This window comes from Pristiophorus japonicus, chromosome 24, assembly GCF_044704955.1.
Source record: "Pristiophorus japonicus isolate sPriJap1 chromosome 24, sPriJap1.hap1, whole genome shotgun sequence".
Lineage (NCBI taxonomy): Eukaryota > Metazoa > Chordata > Chondrichthyes > Pristiophoridae > Pristiophorus > Pristiophorus japonicus.
In genome coordinates this window covers 20,043,846-20,055,265 of record NC_092000.1, presented here as the reverse complement: position 1 = coordinate 20,055,265, position 11,420 = coordinate 20,043,846, and the positions used below count along the sequence as shown (strand labels likewise).

At 48.7% G+C, this 11,420-nt stretch overlaps 1 protein-coding gene and 1 pseudogene across 1 annotated transcript in view; both read left to right on the top strand.

The window, feature by feature from the left end:
• The first annotated feature begins 216 nt into the window (after positions 1 to 216).
• Positions 217 to 11,420, top strand: part of LOC139237829 (adhesion G protein-coupled receptor E2-like) — a 141,384-nt gene continuing 130,180 nt past the window's right edge. The window contains exons 1-2 of the mRNA XM_070867058.1: positions 217 to 334; positions 2,104 to 2,163. Of these exons, the coding sequence (XP_070723159.1) occupies positions 304 to 334; positions 2,104 to 2,163 (91 nt within the window). The 5' untranslated portion in view covers positions 217 to 303. The remainder of the gene's footprint in view (positions 335 to 2,103; positions 2,164 to 11,420) is intronic.
• LOC139238047 (U2 spliceosomal RNA) lies at positions 4,169 to 4,401 on the top strand (annotated as a pseudogene).

The following is an 11,420-nucleotide window of genomic DNA, read 5'->3' as shown; positions in this document are numbered from 1 at the left end:
TTCTGATAATATCTCGCCGGCAATTCCTGATCCGAGTTGCTCATATCATTTTGTGGAAATGTTGAATATGTTGCTCAATAGAAGCTGGGCGACAGTATTCTCCCTGATCTGAGTGGTGACGGCCAAACGGTGAAGATGATTTTGCGGTGAGTCAGCCTGTGACGTGTTCAGCTCGGGTTCCTTCCTGTGCCGTTGAAGCAATTGCTTACCAAAGGGCTTGAGTAGATAAGATCCATCAGTGCTGCAGAGTCGAGGTCGTGGTGCAGAGCTTATTGATTTCTGACGGACCCAGACACCAGCAACATGAAAACAGCGCAACTCCCACCCTTACTGAGTAAGTCCCGCTTGTCAAAGGTGTGTGAGAGGCCAGTGGAAATGTGTATCAGCTGTTAGTTGTAGTCAGAGAAGGAATAGCTGGATCTGCGGGAATGATAAACCCATAATCGTGTTTCATTGCACAAGTTTGTACCTTGCTGGAAAGAAGGAACTGAGGAGTGGCTCTGTGGGTTGAGAGAAAAGAGAAAGAAATTAGCAGGAGAAAGGGACTTTGGAGAGGAAAGGGAGATTAGAGATAAGACTACATCTGGGGTCGTGTTCAGTTTTGCTCCCCATGTTACAAAAAATATACTGGAGAGAGTCCAGAGGTGATGACAGGGCTCTCTGTTATACTTGGAGGGGCAATCACTAACTAAAAGGCTGGATTGCTATGGGAGGGCACAGAAATGGTGAAAGAAGTGGGAGGTGCTCAGGAGGCCAGAATTGAAGGGACGCAGAGTTCTCGGGTGCTGGAGGAGGTCACAAAGAGAGGAAGCAGTGAATAACTGGCTAAATTTGATGGCTTTCATCTTCATCGTCATCATCATCATAGGCAGTCCCTCAGAATCAAAGAAGACTTGCTTCCACTCTTAAAATGAATCCTTAGTTGGCTGTACAGTCCAATGCGAGAGCCACAGTCCCTGTCACAGGTGGGACAGTTAGTCGTTGAGGGCAAGGGTGGGTGGGACAGGTTTGGGGTGGGACAGGTTTGCCGCACGCTCTTTCCGCTGCCTGCGCTTGGTTTCTGCATGCTCTCAGCAACGAGACTCGAGGTGCTCAGCGCCCTCCCGGATGCACTTCCTCCACTTAGGGCGGTCTTTGGCCAGGGACTCCCAGGTGTCGGTGGGGATGTTGCACTTTATCAAGGAGGCTTTGAGGGTGTCCTTGTAACGTTTCCTCTGCCCACCTTGGGCTCATTTGCCGTGAGGGAGACAATAGGCAAAATCAATTCAACTCCAATAAATACAGAGCAGATTCAGGGGACTGGTGTGAACCAGCCCAAAGTAAAGTGCACTGGTCCTTAACAGAAATAAGTTTGGCTAAGTTGGAGATTAAGCTCCATGGAGATCAGCGCTCAGGTAAAGAGGTCGGCTCAATTCTCAGAATACAAGCCCAAACCGCATTCTGATATATTTGGTAGTGACTTGCCACCTAATACCCAGCCGCTTCTCTTCATGGTCTAATAGGTTATGGGTTCCACTATGCAGCCTAAACCACGCAGGCCAGAGGAACGTAGGTTTGATTCTCAGTCTATGCTGAGTTGGATGATCGTGGCTGGGTCAGTGGTTGAAGAGGTCGCGACAGCTCGCCTTGGGCCCCCCGGATGAGGAAGGGGAAAACTGTCCAGGTTTCCTTCTTCTGCTCGCTATCCAATGATCCCGCCCGCTTGCGCAAACAGAGCGTGTGAGTGTGAAGATTGGGCGAGGGCACTATCAGGCTCTGACTGCGATGGTCTAAGTACCTACTGTCTCTCTGCTTTCAATGCTGGTGCTCGCGGATGGGACCGTGTAAGGAGGTTGTCACCCAGGGGCCAGCAAGAGTTAGACACTTCCGGGAAAGGTCAGAGAAGCTAAAAAAAAATACATTAATCTATTGCTGTTTAATAATAGCATCATTTCTATCGCATTCCCAGAGCCCCTCAGCCTTGTAACTCACTCCCAGTCATCAGATTCTGTATGCATTGAGTCCATGAAAGATAATAATTGTTTTTAAGCGCGTGAAGTAATTATTGAACTGAAGATGTCTAATGTTGAATTCTTTCTCTCCCACGCCCCTCCTCCACTATAGTTTTCTGCATTTGTACAATTTGGAGCCATAATGGGCTACTTTCCTCAGGGCAGAAAACTGGTAAGTAACTAACAATATACTGTTAATTAAGAAAATGTGATGTTGTTGTTACACATAATAATGTTTCCACATTTATGGAAAGTATAGAAATCTCTACTTTTGAATAGGAGTTGGTGAGGCCTAATGTTGACCACATGTTAAAGTCCATTAAGACAGCTCACCACCACCTTATCAAGGGCAATTAGGGAAATGCAATAAATGCCAGCCTTGCCAGCGACGCCTACATCCCATTAACAAATTTTTTTAAAATTAACTGTAAATAATGATATAAAATCTAAGTAGTCTATAAAAATAAGGACAGAATGCATGATTTCCGCCTGTACACCTTGGTCCAATTATCCCCCGCCCTCTGGTGACCTTTCACCTGGAGATTACACATGGTCTGGACTCGCCATGAGCAAAGACACAAAGGTCAATCAGTCCTCATGATACTGTGCCGGGTGAATCTATATTTGGGGAGGAAGGGCTAGACATTGATGTCACAATCAATGGGGCACAGGTCTGCCAACAATCGCACAGTCGACAGGACTTATACCTGTGACAGCGTCATCTCCCACCTTTCTGTCGGAGGTGCTGTCTTTCTGTGGAACCTCTCAGCTGCATGTGAAAGACCTTGTGGCAATATTTCGAAGAAGAGCAGGGGAGCTCTCACCAGTCAATATTTATCTCTCAACCCACATGAAAAACACAGCGTCATTATGACGGTGGTGTTTGTGGGAGCTTGCTGTGCTGTCGGGTGTTAGTTTTCCACTCTACTTTGATTGATAGATCTCGGGAATTGCAGGAAAGGACTCCACGTAACGCAAAGTTTAGGCTTAAACCCAACTGTTAGTTTATTACACAAAAAAACAGCTAAAAATTACAGAACAAGACTTCTTAGAGATTGATCGAAAACATACAATCACCCATCCAGCCAGTTGCTGCTGCTGTTGATTGTAGGCTCATGGAGCGAGGGAAGGTGTTGGGTCCCCACTGCTTGCTTTGTGGTCGTTGTTCCTTTTCCCTGCTGTTCTGAGGTGTTTCTTCGACCGGTTCCCCTGAGCTGTTGTTCCTAACTCTTCCTGTTGTTCCGAGCTCTTGTTCTCAGCCCTTATATATATATATCCATTTGATTATACACATCTCCCGCTGGGCTGCTTTTAGTTAATGCATCTGGATGAGTCTTGATGGCTGTGATGATGGGTCTGGATCTGTTTGGATGGCCACAATTCACACCTTGTTCTGTGCACGGAATCAACAGGGCAAAAGGTAACTCCTTATACAAAACCCGTTATACAAAAATGCACGCCTTGTGGGATCCTTTGTGGTCCTGGATTACCACAGACTTGTGGTCTCCATGGGGAATTGTTTTTTTCCCTCCGGCCAATTAATCCATGGGCTCCTCTGCTTGATTGTATCAAAACGCTTTGTCTCGATGTTAATCGGGTCTCGCTCCTGACCGCAGAAATTGCATTCATCAGTTATAGGTCACCACCTGCCCCAGGCTGGTGCTCTTTCTCCCGCCCAACAGTCCCACAGGTTTTCTTTTAAACCAGTTTAGTCCGTAGCCTCTTGCTGTGCCTTGATCATGAAATGTATAAACCTTACAGTGCCCAAATTGGCTGGCGCGTTTCCTACACTTCAAAAGTACTTCATTGGCTGCAAAGTGTTTTGGGGCATGCTGAGGATGTGAAAGGTGCTGTAGAAATGTAAGTTATTTCCGTTGTGTATGGAGAAAGAGTCAGACTGAACACTGTGAGCTCAAAATAAAGTGTGACCTTAGTCTTTTATTGCAGGTCTCCAACCTGTGAAGCCTCCTTAAATATCTGTGCTCCCAAGGAATTATGGGACCCCTTGGGACTCCCAGGAATGAGCCCTCTGGTGGCTGTACAGAGTAAATACAAGTTTATATATATATAACAACACTCTCCCACAAAGTCAATCGTGTAACTATTTACAATCTGAGTCGATCTGGTGCCCTTCTTGCCCTGGTTGATCGTCTCGGTGTGAAAGCTGGTATTGTTGAATCATTTGCTTGGCCTTTTGGCTAAGATCATGCGTAACTGACCTGACCAGCCACCATGACCTCCGGGTGGTTCTCCCTGGATCAGGAAGGTATATGCTTGCTTTTTTGGAAACAGGAGGTGGGTGGGGTGGCTTGACCCATCCACCTCCACGGAGGTGTGTGGGGGACCTGACCCATCCACCTCCATGGCACGAACCTGGTATTGCAGTACTTCCAGGAACGGTGCAGTGGCTCTAGGCCTTTTGGCTAAGAGCATTGGCGCAGAGTGATCCTTGGCGTGTGCAAGGTGACTTCTGGCGTTTGTGATTTGACAAAGAATTGGAACGATTGGCTACGAATTTCAAAAAAAAAAAAAAAAATTGTTGGGCCCTTGCTGGGCTGCCTGGCGTGTTGGGTCCTGCTGGGCTGCTGTGGATGATAGGTTCTGCTTTGTGGTCAACCGCGGTGCCGGTTGCCACTGGTGTGTATGTTGGCGGATCAAAAAAGGTAGGGTTCAAGGTGGGGTGCTCAGGATAGTCCGTGAATCTGAGATTGATTTGGTCGAAATGTTTCTGGTGACTGAGTCCATTTGAAAGTTTGACCCGAAACACCCTGCTCCCCTCTTTGGTCAAGACAGTGCCAGGAAGCCACTTGGGACCTTGTCCATAATTTAATACAAATACAGGATAATTGATTTCAATCTCGCGTGACACATTTGCGCTATCATGGTATGCACTTTGATGAAGCCGCCTGCTCTCTACCTGTTCATGTAGATCAGGGTGAACTAATGAGAGCCTTGTCTTAAGTGCTGTTTTCATGAGCAATTCAGCAGATGGGATCCCAGTGAATGAGTGGGGTCTCATGTGGTAGCTAAGCAGGACTCGGGATAGGCGAGTCTGCAGTGAGCCTTCAGTTACCCTCTTCAAGTCTTGCTTGATGGTTTGCACTGCTCTCTCTGCCTGACCATTGGACGCTGGTTTAAACGGGGCAGCTGTGACATATTTGATCCTGTTATGGGTCATGAATTCTTTGAACTCAGCACATGTAAAACATGGCCCGTTGTCGCTCACCAGGACATCGGGTAAGCCGTGAGTGGCAAACATGGCCCGCGGGCTTTCAGTAGTGGCAGCGGACGTGCTAGCCGACATTATCTCACATCCAATCCACTTGGAGTATGCGTCTACGACCACAAGGAACATTTTACCCAAGAACGGGCCTGCATAGTCGACATGTACCCTAGACCACGGTTTGGAGGGCCAAGACCATAAACTTAGCGGCGCCTTCCTGGGTACATTGCTTAACTGCGAGTATGTATTACATCTGTGAACGCAGGACTCTAAGTCCGCATCAATACCGGGCCACCACACGTGGGATCTGGCTATCGCTTTCATCATTACGATGCCTGGGTGGGTACTGTGGGGGTCATTGATGAAGGTGTCTCTGCCCTTCTTGGATACCACTATTCCATTGCCCCACAGAAGGCAGTCAGCCTGGATAGACATTTCATCTTTGCACCGCTGGAACGGCTTTATCTCTTCCTTCGTTCCCACTGGGACACTGGGCCAGCTCCCGTGAAGCACACAGCTTTTGACTCGAGATAATAAGGGGTCCTGGCTTGTCCAGGTTTTGATCTGCTGGGCAGTGACGGGTGATTGCTCACTCTCAAATGCTTCCATAATCATGGCTAGATCTGCGGGCTGCGCCATTTCCACCCTCATGGTGGGCAATGGCAGCCTACTGAGAGCATCGGCGCAGTTTTCCGTGCCTGGCCTGTGGTGGATGGCGTAGTTGTATGCGGACAATGTGAGCGCCCATCTATGGATGGCGGGCCAATGCATTGGTATTTACCCCTTTAGTCTCGGAAAACAGGGATATAAGTGGCTTATGGTCAGTTTGCAATTCAAATTTTAGCCCAAACAGGTATTGATGCATTTTCTTTACGCTATAAATACACGCTAATGCTTCTTTCTCAATCATGCTGTAGACTCTCTCAGCCTTAGACAGACTCCTGGATGCATAAGCAACTGGTTGCAGTTTCCCAAAATCATTAGCTTGTTGCAATATACATCCGACGCCATATGACGACACATCACATGCTAGTACCAAACGCTTACATGGATCATACAGCACCAAGCAATTTGTTTGAGCATAACAATTTTCTCACTTTTACAAAGGTATTTTCTTGGCTTTTGCATCCAAACCCATTTGTCCCCTTTTCGTAGTAAGACATGCAGTGGTTCTAACAGTGTGCTGAGACCCGGTAAGAAGTTACCAAAGCAGTTTAGGAGTCCCAGAAATGACCGCAGCTCCGTCACGTTCTGTGGACTTGGTACATTCTCGATTGCCTCTGTCTTCGCGTTGGTGGGCCTGATGCCATCCGCCACAATCATTCTTCCCAGGAACTCCATTTCAGGCGCCAGGTAAATGCACTTTGAGCGTTTTAACCTGAGCCCCACGTGGTTGAGTCGACTAAGAACCTCCTCCAGGTTTTGCAGATGCTCGACTGTGTTCCAACCTGTGACCAAGATGTCGTTCTGGAAGACCACGGTGTGCGGGACCGACTTCAGTAAACTTTCCATGTTTCTCTGGAATATCGTCGCTGCCGATCGGATTCCAAACGGGCATCTGTTGTAAACAAAAAGATCTTTGCGCGTGTTGATGCAGTTGAAGGCCTTCGATGATTTCTCCAGTTCTTGCGTCATATAGGCTGAAGTCAGATCCAGCTTCGTGAACCTCTTTTCTCCCGCCAGCATTGCAAAGAGGTCGTCGGCCTTTGGTAGTGGATATTGGTCCTGCAGGGAGAAACAATTGATAGTTACTTTGTAATCACCACAGATTCTGACGGTGCCGTCTCCCTTGAGGACTGGGATGATGGGACTGGCCCACTTGTTGAACTCGATCGGGGAAATGAGGCCCTCTCTTTGCAGCCAATTTAGCTCGATCTCTACCCTTTCTCTCATCATGTATGGTACTGCTCTCGTCTTGTGATGGATGGATTGCGCCCCCGGAATTAGGTGGATCTGCACTTTTGCTCCTTGGAATTTCCTGATGCCTAGTTCGAACAGCGAAGGAAATTTGTTTAAGACCTGGGCACACGAAGTGTCATTAGCGGGCGATAGCGCTCGGACGTCGTTCCAGTTCTAGAGTATCTTTCCCAGCCAGCTCCTGCCGAGCAGTGTGGGACCATCGCCCGGTACCACCCAGAGTGGTAGCTTGTGCACCGATCCATCGTAGGAGACCTTTACGGTAGCACTGCCGATTACAGGTATCAGTTCTTTCGTGTAAGTTCTTAGCTTCGTGCGAACTGGAGTTAAGACTGGCCTTGAGGCCTTGTTGCACCACAACCTTTTGAAAGTCATTTTGCCCATGATGGACTGGCTCGCGCCCATGTCCAGCTCCATTGACACTGGGAGTCCATTTAGTTCAACATTCAGCATTATCGGGAGACAATTCGTGGTGAATGTGTGCACCCCATGTACCTCTGCCTCCTCGATCCAAGTCTCTGGTTCACCATGATCCTCCGTGGATCTGTCCTCCTCTGCAACATGGTGGTTTGCAGGTTCAACAGGATTTGAAGATCGCCTGCACACTCGTTGGAGGTGTCCCATTGTTCCACAGCCCTTGCAAACGTACTCTTTGAATCAGCATGAATGGAAACGATGATCACCCCCGCAGCGAAACAAGGTGTTAATGGCCTTGCATTCATCACCCTTGATGGTGGACTCAGCCATCTGCGGATGTGTAGCTACAGGTATACGTGACCTGCCCTGTATGTTACGATTCGAAAACAACATCACTTTGTTCACAGTACTTGTAGCAGCACTTGTGTGCTGAAAGATTTCATTCGTATTGTCACTGGTGGCAATGAACGCCTGGGCTATCGCTATGGCCTTACTCAAGGTTGGGGTCTCTAGAGTCAAAAGTTTGCGAAGTATGGTTTCGTGGCCAATGCCAAGAACGAAAAAGTCTCTGAGCATGTGCTCCAAATGTCCGTCAAATTTGCAATATCCTGCAATGCATCTTCGCTCGGCACTTCCTGGCCTTCAGACCTTTTGTTGGTGTAGAACTGGTACCTCGCCATCAGAACGCTTTCCTTTGGGTTCAAATGCTCTCGGACGAGTGTGCACAAATCGTCGTACGATTTCTCCGTGGGTTTCGCTGGATGAGCAGATTCTTCATGAGGCCATACGTTGGTGCCCCACAGACGGTGAGGAGGATCGCCCTTCGTTTGGCAGCGCTCTCTTCCCCATCTAGCTAGTTGGCCACGAATTATTGGTCGAGTTGCTCTTCAAAAGTTTCCCAATCATCTCCCTCTGAGAATTTCTCCAGGATATCCACTGTTCTCTGCATCTTTGGTTTCGCTATCTGTATCTCATCGCCAGTTATTGTGTATGGAGAAAGAGTCAGACTGAACACTGTGAGCTCAAAGTAAAGTGTGATCTTAGTCTTTTATTGCAGGTCTTCAGAGTACGTCTCCAACCTGTGAAGCCTCCTTAAATACCTGTGCTCCCAAGGGATTATGGGATCCCTTGGGACTCCTAGGGGTGAGCCCTCTGGTGGCTGTACAGAGTAAATACAAGTTTATATATATAACACTTTCTTTCCTTTCTCCTTTTTAAAGTTGATCCTCATACAGGAGAAGGACCTGGGTGATATGAAGGCCTGAACAATATGGGGGCTAAAGACTGAAGGGAATGTTTGCTCCAGGAATGGAGTGGGAGGCAAGATTAATTGGCCTTCCCTCATTTTTCCAGAGTTCCTCCCTCCTCTTCCAGGGAAGTTACAGCAGACGAGCAGGAAAACTGCGTAGACATTCCCGCCCACCCCCGCAACATTTGAAGGAGACCCGGGAGTTGTCTCGGTGTCTCAGCTTCTGTCGGTCCCTCAGCCAACAACATCAGCGCCGCATCGACTGCTCATCTGTCTCAATGCTGTTGTTCAGGCAATCCCGCTGCAAAATGGCTGCCGCGGCTGCCTCGATATCAACAAGTCTCTGTGGGCCAAAAGTCATTTCTTGTGCGCAGTGCTAAAGCACGTTTTCACACAATAAGATAATCGTTCCATTCACACATGGAAAGGATTTGTATCTGTGTCTCCTAACATAACCTCACCTCAGAAGTTCTCGAAATGTTCTAGAAACAGGGGCAGGCCAGCGGCGAGAGACTGTAGAGGGACGTGATTGGGGCCCAGGGGAGGCGTGAGTTCGGGGCCGGGACCCAGGGACAGCACGAGCCAGGCCACACTGCGGTATGTGTGCGCACTAGGTCCGTGCAGCAGAGCTGGTCTCCAGTCGTCTTGAGTAACCCTTGCCACTGGATCAAGTCCTAGCTCTGCTGAGCCCGTGTGGTGGCTGGTGTGCAACGGCCACCAAACGTTAAAAACACAGGCATCTTCCACCCTTCAGGATGTAGTTTGGGTCCTTCATTGAAACATCTGTGAACGCGTCCTTTTTTGGCATGGAAGCAAGTCAGCCTCATTTCGAGGGACCGCCTATGATGATGATGGTGAGGCCATTCGGCCCCTCGATCCTGCTCTGCCATTCAATCAGAGAACAGCTGATCAGCACCTCACCTCTGTTGCTCTAAATCCCATGGTATCCTCAGCTAATACAAAAATCTATCAAGCTCAGTCTTGGAAGCTCCAATTGACCCCCAGCATCCACAGCCTTTTGTTGGGAGAGAGTTTCAGATTCCTACCAGCCTCTGTGTGAAAATCTGTTACCCGATTTTGTTCCTGAACGGCCTGGCTCTCATTTGAAGATGATGTCTCCCCCGCCCCACCCACCCCCCACCGCCCCCCCCGCCCTGCCCCGTCATTCTTGATTTCCCCCACCAGAGGAAATAATTTCTCCGAATCAAACCTGTCCATTCAACATTTCAAAACACCTCGCTCAGATCATCTCTCAATCTCCTAAACTCAAGGGAATCCAAGCCAAGTTAATGCAAACTATCCTCATAATTTAACCCCTGGTATCATGGATTTCAACGGCATGAAAATCGGGCGGGTTCTACATCAGACAGGTGATCCGCTCTGCCAGGCTGTTGACAAGGCGATGATGGTGAAAGTTGCCCCCCAGTAATTTCAAACAAATTCAGACCTTTTGTTGAAAGGTTCTGCAAGGTTCCTTAACTTATATTTCTCAACCTCTCCTGTGTGTTGAGCAAACATATTGCACCACTGTACAACCACCTCAGTTTCTCCTTTTTACAGCCTTTTCATGTCACCCTTTTGTAAAGAGTTTAAGGTCCTCGCATTGTACAATAACGGCATTTCACAGTTGGGGCAAAACAGGATGTTTCACCCCCGGAGCAGTACATCACTCGATCTCCCTGGGTTAGAGCAACAATTTCTTCCTTCCTCCAGCTCACTTTGATCGGCTTAAACACTGACTCGATCAAAGCAGCAGACACAGGGGCGGGGAGGGGATAGGAATAGCCCTCAGCCAGAAACGGGATGCACCGACCATTTTTGATGTGATCTGGCCGCCGCGATGGATGCGGCGAAATTCAGCTCCTCAGGGATTTTTTGGGAACGGGGCGGAAGTGGGTCATCATGGGGGCGGAGTGATTGTCACCAGCGGGATGGGGGTAGGGGTGGGGCGGAGTGATAGTCACCAGCGGCGCGGGGATGCGGGTGGGGAGGAGTCTGCCGCTGTCAGTCACCTCGCTGGCGTGTCATAACCCTTCAGTTAAAGAGGGGGGTCGTTGCGAGCTCTGCATTCATTTCACTTCAGTCCACTGGGCCACCAGGGTGGGTTTCTGCCGGGCCAGAGGCCTGCCACCCAAGAGGGGGATGCCGGGCTGCCTGTTGCAACTTCTATGTTCCATACTACACTGCCAATAAAATAAAATAACATGATGGCCGCAGCAGTGCACCCTCCCCTTTAAGGACAGCCGCACCGCCATTTCACAGAAAGGGCACCCACATAAACAGCTGACGGAGGCACCGGCCAGCGGTAGGACCACTCCCACGGGACAATTTCGGTAATGGGCAATTTTGGGAAATGGGCAATTTCAGGTAATGGCCAATTTCGAGTAATGGCCAATTTTGGGTATTGGGCAATTTCAGTTAATGGCCAATTTCAGGTAATGGCCAATTTTGGTTAATGGCTAATTTCGGGTATTGGACAATTTAAGGTAATGGCCAATTTCAGGTAATGGCTAAGTTCGGGCAATGGCCAATTTCAGGTAATGGCCAACTTCAGGTAATGGCCAATTTCGGCAAATGGTCAATTTTGGGAATTGGGCAATTTCGGGTATTGGACAATTTCGGG